This window comes from Diachasma alloeum, unplaced genomic scaffold (genome assembly GCF_001412515.2).
Source record: "Diachasma alloeum isolate Michigan unplaced genomic scaffold, Dall2.0 Dall_scaffold_01094, whole genome shotgun sequence".
NCBI lineage: Eukaryota > Metazoa > Arthropoda > Insecta > Hymenoptera > Braconidae > Diachasma > Diachasma alloeum.
The window spans coordinates 390,412-406,124 of record NW_021681205.1 but is presented as its reverse complement, the minus strand read 5'-3'; the positions used below and the strand labels follow the sequence as shown (position 1 = coordinate 406,124).

General features: G+C 36.5%; 1 protein-coding gene across 1 annotated transcript in view; it reads left to right on the top strand.

Annotated features, from left to right (window-relative positions):
* Window positions 1–14,337, top strand: part of LOC107045851 (semaphorin-2A) — a gene marked incomplete at its 5' end in the record, with an annotated part of 49,484 nt that extends 35,147 nt beyond the window's left edge. Inside the window, 4 exons of the mRNA XM_015268247.1 lie at window positions 5,006–5,236; window positions 5,816–6,229; window positions 7,398–7,674; window positions 8,749–14,337. Coding sequence (XP_015123733.1) covers window positions 5,006–5,236; window positions 5,816–6,229; window positions 7,398–7,674; window positions 8,749–9,271 — 1,445 coding nt within the window. The remainder of the gene's footprint in view (window positions 1–5,005; window positions 5,237–5,815; window positions 6,230–7,397; window positions 7,675–8,748) is intronic.
* Between the last annotated feature and the right edge of the window lie 1,376 nt (window positions 14,338–15,713).

Genomic DNA, 15,713 nt, shown 5'->3' with positions numbered 1-15,713 from the left:
TTAAGGATGTTCGACACCCTTTTAGCCAAAATTGACGTTGTTTTCATTTTTCTGGCAAATTATCGATGGGAGTGACGTGAAAAAATATAACGATTTTGTGGTTTGTCATTCTTTAATGGCTCACGAAGTTGCGTAGTGGTGCGATAATTTTCATGCGTTTTTTACAGTTTTGTGATTCTTTTTAAAAGTTTAGAGAAAACGCAGGAAAATGTTCGCACCACCTTAAAATTTCGTCAGTCATTAAATAATGACAAAACGCAAAAACGTTATATTTTTTCACGTCAATTCCATCATAAGTTTGCCAGAAAAATTAAAAAAACGTGATTTTTGACAGTAAGGGTGTAGAACATCCTTAAAACACAAATAGAAATCAAATTTTATTTTGAATAAAAGCTTTTTGACGAGCTATTCGAATAAACCTTTTTATAGGATTCGAATAAAGTTTACTCAATTCAAATTAATTCCTCTGGAATTAATTCAGAGTATCCGATATGATATTCTACCGAATTTTCGATCAATTGAAAATTGCACGATATAATATTCTGAATCATGCTAATTTCCACTCGTTTTCACAGAAATTCAAACCTTTTATTGATTTTATCTTGAAACCGTCGTTCTTCAATGTCCAAATTCCCTGAACTTTCCTTAAAAATTCAACGGAATTTAACCTTCGTTAAAACTTTTCAAAGCGTTGGAGAATAAAAATTGAACGAAGATACATTGAATATGCTCCATGTATATTTCTCCATTTTCAATAATTAATGGGGTAAAATCAAATTATTGCGGAGTGAAAAAGTTTCGAGTCCCTGGGGATGACACTGAGGCGGTATCTCCTGTGGTCGTTGGTTCTTACCGGATGGAAAGATATTCCAAGAGGGGTTGGAGAAGAAAACTGCAATCCCGCTTCACTCCCAGGGTTGGCAAAGTTTAAGTTGTTCGTATAAAGAGGGGTCTTCGAACGGGACGTTTAGCTGGGAGAGGAGGCATAGAATGGGTATGCAGGGCGTTATTTTATTACCATTCTCCTACATCTCACACCCTCGAGACGTTTGATGGCGTGCACCTTCCCCTTAGGTTAAACTCACGCACTGGGAAGGGGACGAGATGGCGTTTCACCCCATCTGGCAATTCATTTTCAGTGCTCTCTGCACCTACTCGTGGGGATCTCTTCACTGCTACCCATTAAAGATCGGGCATTCTCTGGCTCGGTAGGTGGAAAAAATGTTAGAGTGACAGCGCAAGCATCTTCGGTCTTGGTAATTCGGGTGGGGGAGGAAAAAAGCCGAGTCTTGGGGGCTTATAAATGAAGTTGAAAGCGATTCTTGAAGTTCACTGGACACGAATGCCAGCCGCTCAACTGACACGGAATTCAATGCGACGGGGCTAAGAGCGTAATGGAGGGGCTTCATTGTTCAGGGGTAAATTGGCACAGATTGAGATATTGGAGATGTGGATTTTTTGAATTATTAGTTGCACTTTTGCAAATTTTTGCGTGAATTTTCTGGTCTTTTTTTTCATTTGTTGTGAAGTGAGAACTAGACTGGCATTCGAGGGAATTTCGTAATTAAAAATTGACACTTTGATTAATAGAAGATAATATAAAAAAATATACGATAAACGAATATTCACTAGAAAATTAATTTGAATTGAATAAATTAAAAAGAAAAATTAACTTTAAAACTAAAATAATAAATTTTAAATTAACTTTATCTGAATCCTATGAATAGATTTATTCAAATAGCTCGTAATAAAACTTTTATCCTAAATTAAACTTGATTTCTATTCGTATTTCAATTCAGGAATAAAATTTTAGCGAAAAAAAGTGACGGGAACGAATTTATTAACATGTAATTCCCTATAATCGAAAATTTTGCATCAAAATAAATACATGAGTTTATTAATTTTCAACAAAAGTATTGTTCAGATGAATAGAAAAATTTCAAATGGAGAATTCTATTCAATTCAAATGCATGATTTCTCTAGTTGAATGTTTAATTCAAAATTCCAATTAGTCTTCGTCTTATTCCTACGTATTTTGGCCCTTTACAGATGATGAAAATTGAATATAGCCAACAATATGGTTTAACATAGCCAATAAATGATTTAATCTACAGAGAAAAGTCGATGTAAATGGCGAATTCGCATCGCAACAAAAGTAAAACATTCGCTCTTTCGAGCCCTCGGGATGCATGATTGGCCATTTGTTTCGACGTTTAATTCGAGAGACCGTGCAGCGGAAAATTTTACCTCCGAGCGGCATCCCAGACAGCATCAAGATCCATTCTTCCCATTGAGTTTGTCTATTAAGCACTGGCGTTGATTAAACGGGGCAAGGGGCTGATCGCGGGGGTGAGACCTTGACGAATGCGCTTTAACGCTGGGCGACATTCTAAGTTGAACTTGAGAGCAAGTATAAATCGAGGGGGACTGGGGAGGGAGGGGGGGGGGGGGATGATGTTAACGAGATCTGAATAACTGGCTGACGAGACACAGCGGGACTGGGGTTACTTTCACGGCTGCGTAAGCAAGTGCAGAACTACTTGATATCACTCCACTTCAGGTCGTTCGAGGGAGACGGCTCGTTGGCGGAGTAAAATTGAGGGTCTGTGATGGAATGAATGATAAAATGAGAATTTGATGATCTTAGGAATTGTATTTGATGGAAGATTAGAGATAAAGAATTTGTACGGAAAATTTTGGAAATATTATTCATCACTGATAATTTCTTACATGAGCACGGGAAAAAAAAATCCTCGAATGTATATGATATTGTGGAATCGGGAATATGTGTATTCCGTAATTCGGGATACTTCATCCTCAATTTCGGAATAATATTCCGGAATCCGAAATATTTAATTCTCAATTTCGGAATAATATTCCGGGGACTTCCTCGCATTGAAATATTGCACGTTGCGTCTATAAGAGATGGCATGTACTGACGACGTGCCGTCCGAATTTAAGTGAGATCGGGCAATAATCCCGAGGAGCACTCAGGGAAGTATTTCATACGTTCTTTCTCCGCGGATTCCTCTTTCGGCTGGCAATTGGGGGTTTTGCGAATTATTAACGGGTTTCAAGGGGCAATTGGTCGTATTTTGTGACATTCTTTCGGGATTTTTGAATTATTATTGCCACCAGCACCTCCGGAACAGTTTGAAGTTGCTGGGAGGCCATTGAGCTCCTCACTCAGAACTGTTCCGAGTCACGAGTCCGAGACCTGCGAGATGGAGGTCTAGGAGGCCCCAAACTTGCACTTCGTCACAATATAATTGTATCACTTTTTTCTTTTCCTTTCCTTTCCTTTTTCCTCTTCTCTTCGAGTCACCAATTTGACGTACTCTATCATCTACAGAATGAATTTATCCCAATTTCGACTGAGAATCCATTTGAAAATTATATATACCGGATTCCGGCATAAAATTTTTATTCATTTATTATTAATTTTATAGAAAAATCATTGAAGAATCGGTGGGGCACTAAAACATTAAATTATGACGGAAATTAACTGAGACGAGACGTCTGATGCGATTATAACGACAAGATGCCTTTAATCAACTTTAATCCAATGAATCGTTCTCATTTTTTGATTCAAGTATAATACAGCCACTCAGGGACAATAATTCAATACATCCCTCTCGAAATTGTTCACGGAAGAAGCTCAGGAGCGATTCAATTCCAGTGCTAGTGGACTTGAGTGTATCACTTGGAGGAGATGAGAATCCGTCAAACCTAACAGAGTAGAGATCACAAGACTCGCATCGCAGTGTCTTACCGTATTGGCTCTTGGGAGCTTCCTCAACGGTTAATACATCAAAGTTTCGGAGAGAACCCGAGCAGACGTGATCGATTTAATCCCTCAGTCGTACACCAAAGCCGAGGGCCGTGCACATTAGTCATATAAAAATTGTTTTTTTGGAGTTATTTCTTGAAGAAGAAATTTTGTGAATTTTGTGGAATCATGCGTTGGCACAAATGGACGACAAAAAAGTCCTGAAATAGTCAATTCCATTTTTGGTAATTCTTCGTGAAAAGATGAAAATCCAAAACATACACTTTTCTTGAATTTTTAATATTCATCTCAATGAGTATGTTTTAGTTGTATAAACGAACTAAATTAATTATCATTAATTAACATTCTAAATGAAGAATTATTACATATCTATAAATTTGCTATCTCTCTTGAATAAACCCGTCATTACGAGCAATTAAAAAATAATAATTTCGGGTTTGCCGCTCTAAAACCTCTTTTTTCCAAAAATTTCAATCTCTCGGAGGTACACCCAGTCGCCATATCCCCATCAACCACGAGTATAGAATTCCTCTCCCCAAGATTTATCGCTCCCCCGAAAATTGAAAGTGATAAAACGCCTGCAGATGCTACCGTGTGCTGTTTTTGGAATAAGGATGTATGTGTATATGGATTTTAAGTACTCTCTCGTGCAAGAGCATCGTTTTTGGCTAGTCCATTCGGTCGCGAAATTATTAACGCTTTTCGTTTCGTCGTTGGTAAAACCTTCCCTCTGAAGCATCGTTAAACTGGGTTTTACGACAGCAACGCCCGTAAAACGACAAGTGGATGATCATTGAACTTGCGTTAAATTCAGGGTGGTCCTGAAAACATAACCCACTGCCCCTCCCCCTAGCCCCCCCCCAGCGCCCACCCTCTTATCCTCATTTCAGTAACGCTGAATGAAAACTACAGAAGTCGTTCGGAGCGCATTGAAAAAGCTTTTTCTCGTTTAACGTTCAGAAATGGAGTGAGGAAAAACATCGGTTTTATGAGGCTCACCTGACTCCCGACGATAGCAAATCGTTTCTGCAAATTTTCTCGATCCCGAGAGAATGGCAATGAGAGTAATACCCATGGCTTTATGAAAATGCTGTTTGAAATAATCTTACTATCCTGAGGAGAGATCAAAAGCGCATCATTTACTTGATATTTGATATTTGATAGCTGTAAAATTATGGACTTGGCTTCAATGTCTTTCCCTTGTTATTGTTTCAGAGCCGAACTTTGTTGGATCATTTGACATTGGACAGCACGTATTCTTCTTCTTCCGAGAGACTGCCGTCGAGTACATCAATTGCGGAAAGAGCGTATACTCGAGGGTGGCGAGAGTCTGTAAAAGAGACACTGGAGGAAAGAATATTCTTTCACAGAATTGGGCGACTTATCTGAAAGCTAGGTTGAATTGCTCGATACCTGGGGAGTTTCCCTTCTACTTCAATGAGATTCGTAAGTTTTCATGTTTTATTTCATCTCATTCAGTGGTAAACGTCTTTAGGGCTTCTTAATTTAGGAAAAATACGATGTTTAGTGGATTTGATTCACTTGGACGTTTAATACGAGTTTCCAAGAATTTTACAATTGACAGGTCTTAAAATCCTTCCGTTTCCCTTTTGTTAATTCATTCATTGGATTACATATTTGAAAAGTTAAATTACAGCAGTTTTATCCAATTTATTCATTAATCTGATTTTCAACGCAATATTAGAATTCGATATCAATTTTAAAGTTGGTTGAAATTCATAAAAGCATTTTTAATTTGTTGGGTTGTAGTATTTATCAACAGGTATAGTTTGATTTCAATATTTTCTAGATTATTAGTGTTTGGATGAATCAAGATAATTCAATTTGCTTCAGTTCATTTAGATATCACGATTTGAACGGTTTGGTTAAGATTGAATATTATTATTGGATGGTAGAAATTTTGCAAAAAATGGTGCCTCCGAAATAAGGCCAAGACTCTTAAGTTAAGAATGATATAACAACGGCTTTTTTACAACCTTTTTTCTTTTAACGTCTATTTTCCAGAGAGTATCTACAAAGTACCAGGCGATGATACTCACTTCTACGGTACATTCACGACCTCAACGAATGGCCTCATGGGCTCAGCCATTTGTTCCTTCCACATTGACGCCATCCAAGAGGCATTCCGTGGTAAATTCAAGGAACAGGCGACATCGAGCAGCGCATGGTTACCAGTATTGTCCAACAAAGTACCGGAGCCAAGACCAGGACAGTGTGTCAATGATACTGAAACACTACCCGACACTGTATTAAATTTTATAAGGTCACATCCACTTATGGACTCGGCGATATCGCACGAGAATGAGAAACCAGTGTTCTATAAACGAGATATTATGTTCACGAGGCTCGTGGTTGATAAATTGAGGATTGATTTCGTGGGAGTTGACCTGGAATACACCGTCTATTACGCTGGATCTAGTGAGTATTCTCATCACCCCGTATGCTGTATTCATTTCATGCTTTCCGTTTGGAATTTGGACACAAGTTAATGTCAAACTAGTTTTTCCCATCATTTCAATATGATTGAGGGCTGAATTTACACGAAGGTTGCTTCAATACTCACTGACGTATTCAATCACTCAAATCTATCCCCTAAATTTGTATAAGAACAACGCTGGCATCTACTCAGAGAAAAAGTTCTTGTTCTCCGTAACTTGACAGAACATGACAGAATGCTGATGATTTCCCAAATTTTTGAACAAATTTCCTGCCGAAAGTTATCGATATTCTTACAAAACAGATTAATCTCCAGGGGGTGATGATGAAGATCAATGTCCTTTGGATTAGAAAAATATTAATAACTTTGATCAACTGCCCCAATACTGCGCTTTACCTTCTAAAGGCATAAATTCAATTTAGAATTCTCAAATAGAGGTAAACATTGGAAAATATTGTGTACCGAGTAATGAGGTAATGATCAAACCTCACCAGCTCTTAGCGCATTGATAGAGTGATTCATTTGTTCCAAACCAGAGTCGTTAACTAATAACGAATGGTACAGTTTAATATGACCAAATAAATATTCGTTAATAGTTAACGAATGGTTCACTTGAGAGGTGAAAGTCGGGCCAAACATGGCTCCTCCATATCATAGATGACCATTTGGTGAGATCGAATAAACCCTAGTCTCGAACCAAATCCATCTGTTAACAATAACTATTCTCGACGCTGACGTTGCTGGTAAAATTCAAAAAAAATTGTGACTCTACGTACACTGAGAGAAAAACAAACACGTTGTCAAACAAATCTTGTTTGGGCCAACAAAATCGTTAGTTGAAAATTGCCAAAAAAGAATTTGTTGGGTTCGAATTTGAAAGTCTCAAACATGAATAATTGTTCTGCTTTCGACAGCAACGAAATATTTGGCTCAAGAGGCGGATAATTCACACTAGACGGTGCCTTTTCAGGCTGAAAATATCTCATATAGAGGAAAATTTATCAACAAATATTTTATCCCTAAATTTGAAAATAAAAGGAATTGTTGAAATGATGAGTAGATACAACTATAGTGTTCCCACTTTTGTCTCTGTCTGTATTTAAAAAAAAACAAGTAAATGTTCTCAACAAAATACCTCCTGTTTTCCAGGCGACGGTAGAGTCCACAAAGTCGTTCAATGGCTCGACAACAATGGCGACTCACAGTCAATACTTCTTGATGTATTCGACGTGACCCCTGGTGAGCCAATTCAAGCAATGGAGATATCCAAGGAGCATAAAGCACTTTACGTTGCCTCGGACCATCGCATAAAGCAAATCGATTTGGTTATGTGCTCAAGGCGATACGATAACTGTCTACGATGCGTGCACGATCCTTACTGCGGATGGGACAAGGACACCAATATGTGCAAGCCGTATGCACCAGGGTGAGTTGTAATTTCATGCTACAGTTTTTATGGATATCTGTTGGGAATAAAAAATTGCATATAGGGGATCGATGTTCAGTCGTGCGTGTGATTTTTTTCGGTGGGAATTCAGTATTTGCTCCAATATGTGTACGTGTCAAAATTGAACTTTTATTGAACCAAATGAAAATCGTTTTGGCAATAACTGATAAATAAAAACTGCACAGTGTTTTTTCATTCCCCATTTTCTACGTAGCGATTCCATCTATTCCTTCAGGTGGAACGCACTCGATCCGATTAAATAATTTTTTGTCAAGATTTTTGGTTATTTATTAGGTCTCGGTAACCGCTTGTAATTGACACTGTCAGCAATTTTTGGCGGAAATATCTACTTGAAACACTCCTTGAAAATTTATATCACAGTAGACCCACTGAATTTTCAAAGAATTTCTTCATTGGAAATTTAAAATTTTATGGAAAAGTAAATCTAAACAATGAATTTCAGTTTAATTATTCCATGAAAGTTGATCGACATCAGCAATACTGAGATAAACATGTTCTTGAAATTTCATGAATATTCATTTTTGTATGAAAATTCAAACAAGGTGAGGAATTCTCGTCTTGGCGTTGTTAACAAATCCAGAAAGTCATTGAATTTTCCGTAAAATTTGAAATTTCATTATTTTTTCTTTTAAATCGGATTCAATATAATTCTCTTAAAAAATGAACAGTCAACACTAGAACTTTCTACTAGTTTTTGGCCAATTCTATTGAAAGTAATCTATAGAAAACATCGCAAGTCAACTTCCTCGATCTAAACTGTCCTACTGAAGAAGTTATATAAAAAATTCCATTTATTTCTCTGTAAGATACTTTGTACTGGACATTTTCTACTAAAAAACGTGCAGTAAAGCTGCGGAATTCAGTAGAATCGCCCAAAAACTAACACAATTTTCAATAAAAGTTCAATCGAAATCAAAAAGTCCAATAGAATGTTGTTCAATGTTTTTCTAACAGCGTCATAACGAAGACCAAATGTAACGCCACATCAAAACGATCCACATTAACAATTCCCCTCCATCCTTAATGTTTCAGACTCCTGCAGGACGTCTCAAACAGCACAGCTGACGTGTGCGACAGTAGCGTGGGTAAGCGAAAATTGGTGGTAACATGGGGCCAATCGGTGCATCTCGGTTGTTTCGTAAAAATGCCAGAAGTACTATCAAACCAAGAGGTAAGATGGTATCACTACAGCAAAGAGAAGGGCAGATATCAGATATCATACAGATACGGTGCTGGTGGTGATAAATTCATTGAGACATCTGAGAAGGGTCTAGTTATTGTCGGTGTTAATGAACAAGATGCTGGTAGATACGACTGTTGGCTTGGTGGTGCATTACTTTGTTCATACAACATAACTGTTGATGCACATCGTTGCAGTGCACCAGCCAAATCAAATGACTATCAGAAGATATATTCAGACTGGTGTCATGAATTTGAGAAATACAAGTCAGCTATGAAGAGCTGGGAGAGAAAACAAGCACAATGTGCATCTAGACAAAATGATAGTAATCAGAATTTACATACGAATGAAGTTTATGGCACACCATTGGTGTGATCAAGCAGGTCATTGGAACCTTTATCAAACAGAGATTACGACACGATTATCCACATAAGCGTATTACCGAGAAACGGCGCTTCCTGCAATGTTCAGTGGTGTTGTATTACACTTTTATCCATTATCATCAATATTATTGGGAAGTGTGAGCATACATCGTGTTAATGAACTTTCATGACTGATAAATTCAATAACGTTTTTTGAATACTACAGTGCCATTTGGAAGGAGAGTGAAGGACACTCCTCTCGGGACTAGAATACGCGAAAACATTACACATTACTCCAGCCGTCATCGCATGCAAACGCACATCGAATTTTGCACTGTTTTTACATTTCTAGGGGTTTGATTCGTCTTTGGGGGATTCGTTGGGCTGTTTATGGCGCAGTTTATATAAATCAGGGCAGATATTCGACGGTGGAGTGTTTCTTGCGATGGGTTTGATGGACGAAACAGCAACTCTATTCAGTTATTTTGTATGAAGGGTTGATTTTTTTTAAGAATCCTGCATGCAATTGATGAAACAATTGAGCGGATTAGTTTCAGGTTTGAATGGACTTCTTTTTTGGTGATCAAATCGATTATTTTCAATAGTAGATGAAAGAGTTGAGGGTTTCGTTCATCATAACTGGAGGACCAAGCAATTTCTCCCGCAAAACGAGAAATTTGCCTTTTCTGGGGTGGATTGCCGTTTCCGCGTTTGCAACGCAAATGTGTGAAATACGCGTGAGATGAATAATCACGAAATAGAAAGAAAGAAAAAAGTATTCTCTGTTTTCTCAAACCTGTGATATGGATGGGTAGCCGAGGATACCCATGACGTTTTATGAGTGCTCCTATCGTGGGTAGAACTCAAATTGAAAAGCAGGAAACAATCATGACTTAAGAATGAAGAGTAAAGAAACGTGTTTTTCGTCTCGCAATTCCGAGGTTTAATGCGTGGTTGAACATTAAGAGGAATAAAAATGCTATAGGTAAACAAAATTTAAAAGAAATCATTAAGATTAGAGAGATAGTATTCGTATGGTTTAGGGCGTTGCCATTCTGTACGGATTAGTGGGATAAATTTTTGCAAACGAGACAGAATAAATCGGGTGCGTTGAATTATTCCAGCGCCATTAAAGTTACACAATGAGATTAAATTAGATTGACGGCTTATCGTGGGATACTCTTCACATGCATCACGCGCTATGATTTTATAATTTTAATTGATCCATCGATTTTCTGTACTTTGATTATCATTATTCGGGCTTTTGATTAATCTCCAGTATTTTGGTCACTCGGTAATAGAAAATGAATGGAAATTCGGAAACTGGTTTTGGCATTTTTAGGGGATACTTTGAATGTGGAATTAAACATTCGTTTTTAACAATTTGTTGGCCTGAATAGGCGCAGCTGTGCCGATACTGCAGTATAATCCAGGCGACCGCGTGTGGGTAATCCAAAATCCCGTTTACAATGGTGCTTACAATTACCAGTAAAAAAAACACATTCACATGCAATATCGGGTATGAGGCAGTTCATACACGCTTTCGCGGGTGAAAACCAATTACACACGTCCGGCAGTGCTGAGAATTTCTGGTTGAATTTATTGATAAAGGATTCTCAATAGCTGTCGAGGCTTCCCGAGTCTGAAAGATTACTGGAAAGTGGAACAAAAATCCTCATCAAGTATTAAATATTTTCTTTGGGTTATTTAGAAAATTCTATGCGTTTCTGTCATTTCTTGAGTCATCGGTGAATGTCATGAGCAGAATCGAATATAAATGATCTCGATGAATTAAATTTTACATTCTTATTTGATATCCATAGTCAAGTTTTATTTTTTCGAGGGAACTCATGGCGTTTTACTTCAATGTCACTTAGAATTCGAGTCATTAAATTCTGAATTCTTGAAAGTTATCAGAAATTTGGATAAAAAATTAATTAGCACAATTGAATATCACCAGCTTCAATGAATGAAAATTCCCATTCTCCTACAAAATTCCGCGTCAGTTGACATTAGTCCCAGCGGAATGGCCAAAATTTAGCGCAAACATTCGATGCCTCTGGAAAATTCGGCCTTATTTCATCACAATTTCCAACAGAAATTGAAAAAATTTGCGCATTCCTTGAATTTACAGAAACCTTCACCCAAAACTTTAGTCAGAAATTCTCGCCAATGCATACATTCCCCCCGCCCGTACAATTATTCATTCTCCCTTTTCATAACCCCCCTAAACCCTCCTTCAATCGCTCATTCTCACAAACCAATCACACACGCTCATTCTCTTCGTGAGTTCACACGTCCTCGCGAATCATTTATACCGTATGTACATAAATTTTAAAGATGAAAAACATAGTATGTAAACTCATTGAGTAGGAGGAAAACTAGTATTAAGATAGAACGATATCGAGTAACTGCTAATTTTCACAAAAATCATTAGAATTTTCCTTTAATTTTGTAACTCAATCGAAACTGATTTTTCTGAAAATTAGTCTAATGTATCTGCAGTGAGGTACAAAGCCGGAAATTTCATTTCTTCTCACAATTTTGTTTTTATTATCATTTTCAGTATAGAAATACACATAAGGGTAAACGTGATAGTCACATCTTGCCGTCGTTTTGTAAATAAATCCGTGATTAATCGTCACAATTTTTCATGCATTATCCCTTCATTTCGCGAGAATGAAATTGTTCAATGTTTTCGGCTGTCGACGCTAGTGAGATACTATCATTTTCTTTCACAAAAGCGGGATTTTGGGGTTGAATAAAGGGTAATCTCGTGTATAAATATGAAATAGAATGGGTAATTTTTAAGCTATGTACAAAAAAATTCAAGTAAAGAGATCCTACGGCAGATAGGGTGAAAAATAAACTCGAAGCACGTGAGAGTCCGCGTATCGCTGAAAGAAAGGGACAAAATTGAATAATTAAATTTTAAAAACCGTCGACCCAAACGAAACGACGATTTATTTTTTGAATGCCGGTCGACGTTGTGGAGAATAAATCTAACGACATGATTAATTTTGAACGAATAAATGAAGTAGAGAGAGAGAGAGAGAGAAAGAAAGAGAGAGTGAGAGAGAGAGAAAACCAACTAGCGAAACCCATAGCCAATAATCATAACACAATAATTGATTACGAGATTAAAAAATGAAAAAAAAATGAAAGAAAGAAATGAAAGACGAACACATCTTATCCTCGAGCAAACTGTACTTGCTATATGAGCTTCGACAAGTATTGGATAGTATTACATATTAAGAAAGAATTAAGGTAAAATGTACTTGAGTGAATGAGACGCTATTGTGCGTCGAATATCGATGATGTCGAGTATAGAAAAATCATTCATCATTCCTCATTTTGTATAAAATAAATGAATCGTGGACTCATTCTCATTTGACGCACTGAATTCATATGTTTCATTCACTCGTTAATATTCAACCGCCCACCAATCACAACATGAATGAAATAATAGAGTAATGAGATGAATGACGTAAAAATAATAATGAAATAGAAAACAATTGTAAAAATATCTTGTGTAAAAGAATGAGACTAAATGAATGAATTAACAGAAGGAACATAATGAAGTTTAAAAATTGCAGAAAATAGTAAGGGTTATGGGTATTTTCATCGATTGTCTGTCGAATCGAAATGCATTTTGGATATTTCGCGCGAGTGTCCCATGAATATCATCGATACATCGAACGGTCTATTGTCAGTGTAAACTTCCATTTGCCGATGCTGAGTGAAATTACTGATTGGATTTCGATTCGAGTACACTCGAGCAAAAGTTTTCAGATGTGATTAAGAAGAAAAAACAATCTAGGACGAAACCCTAATGTTGTTAGATCATATTAATTTTTAAGATTATCAAGTACTGTATATGTTACATTCTCGTGTACGATTGACGCGTCGAAATACTCGTTGGGAATGTACTTTTTGAACAATTTAATGTGAACAATTTTTTTTTCATTGATTCTTTCTGAATTTTAATGAGAGTGCAAGGAAATAGAAAAATGTGTGACGACTGCCAAATCGTTTTTTATATCTGGGATTTCGATGCGTCAATCGGTGGGCAGATTAAGACTAGCTCGGTTTATGCGTTTTTTTTTCCCAACGCAGTATGATCAACTTCGGTATAATGGTGATTATTCTCGTAATGCTGAATAGAAGATAAATTTTTAAACTATACGATTACATTTGCGTTCGTAATGGTGGCATTTTAAGTATTTTTTATTTTCGTATTGATTTTTTTTGGAGACAGGTGATGGAAGGGTGAGTGAACTCGCTCGTTTTGATGTCATATATCCTGTCAATTTCTGCTGAAGCCATTGTCGCAGTTGAAAAACTCGTTTGTAAGACATTTTTTTATGTAAGTTTAATTTTATATCGTGCAGTTTTATAATTTAATTTCTTATACCCTCGACTGATACTGTAGGTTTTTCGTTAGTATAGTTCTTCTTTTGCCTCACGTCCTGCGTTCATTGTTCTTTTCATTCGAGAGAAATGGAAAAAAATGGGGACATTTCATGTGTCATACACTCAATGACAGCATCCGGGCTCGTAATGAATTTATCGTCTCATTTCCCTGGACTTTTCATTGCAATTTCAACCCGATGGCATTTCCTTTTTACTCGTAAAATGGAAACCAATTGAAGTTGTGAAGAATGTGGAAATGGGGAATTGGAGGAATTAATCACATGAATGCATTGTTTTTCCTCCTTTGAGTACAGGAGATACTAATATCATACTGACGTAATTTTCCTGTCGCATAGGAATATTATCACGCCAGTTGCTGAATGAAACTCGATTTCCGATCGCAATATAATTATTCTTGTTTCTTATCGGGAGACAACTCGATTAATGCACTGTGAATGCAAACCAATAAATATCGACTCCCCATTTTTTTCCATCTCTCAGATAAACCGTAAAGTAAAAACAAAAACCTCTAGATATTCACCTGATGGAAACCTAAAACATCCAATCGCTATTTTTATCAAAACGAAAAAAAATATGTTAAAAAAAATCTTTAACAGTTATCCATTGTTCACTATTGCTATAATAAAGATTTGCTTTAATAAATGAGTCAGTGTCTGTTATTTGTCAATCTTTCGTTTGTAGAAAACCTTTTATGCAGAATATTCTCCACTTCTCCTCCCGAATTCAATAATTTATTAGCGACAAAGGGAATGCAAATATTATCATGCTATTTGCTGAATGAAACTCAATTTCTGATCGCAATATAATTGTTCTCCTTTATTATCAGGAGGAAAATCGATTAATGCACTGTGAATGCGAGCCAGTAAATATCGACTCCCCATTTTTTTCCATCTCTCAGATAAACCGTAAAGTAAAAACAAAAATCTCTAGATATTCACCTGATGGAAACCTAAAACACCCAATCGCTATTTTTATCAAAACGAAAAAAAATATGTTAAAAAAAATCTTTAACAGTTATCCATTGTTCACTATTGCTATAATAAAGATTTGCTTTAATAAATGAGTAAAAGTGTCTGTTATTTGTCAATCTTTCGTTTGTAGAAAACCTTTTATGCAGAATATTCTCCCCTTCTCCTCCCGAATTCAATAATTTATTAGCGACAAAGGGAATGCAAATATTATCATGCTATTTGCTGAATGAAACTCAATTTCTGATCGCAATATAATTGTTCTCCTTTATTATCAGGAGGAAAATCGATTAATGCACTGTGAATGCGAGCCAGTAAATATCGACTCCCCATTTTTTTCCATCTCTCAGATAAACCGTAAAGTAAAAACAAAAATCTCTAGATATTCACCTGATGGAAACCTAAAACACCCAATCGCTATTTTTATCAAAACGAAAAAAAATATGTTAAAAAAAATCTTTAACAGTTATCCATTGTTCACTATTGCTATAATAAAGATTTGCTTTAATAAATGAGTCAAAGTGTTTGTTATTTGTCAATCTTTCGTTTGTAGAAAACCTTTTTTACAGAATATTCTCTCCTTCTCCTCCCGAATTCAATAATTTATTAGCGACAAAGGGAATGCAAACATTATCATGCTATTTGCTGAATGAAACTTAATTTGTGATTGCAATATAATTGTTCTCCTTTATTATCAGAAAGAAACTCGATCAATGCATCGGCATAAGAACTACTCCAAAAGAATCTTCAACTTTTTGATCACAGTATTGTATTTTCGCCCTCTTCCCCACTCCCCTCAGATGTCCCCAGTTACCATTCCGAATTATCTTTCACTGAATTCACGTGAAAACCCATTTACGCTGTAACAAAAATTCACAATCGATGCATTTACTTTGAAGTGGTGGTTTATTTTTACCCCTCACCTCCAGCGGAATCAATCGTCATAAATGATGCAACGAGTGCCAGATACTGCTAATGGACGGATATATAGGCTCCCTCCCAAGTACGTCATATATACTCGAATGTATCAAGTCCACAGCGTGACGTCATGGA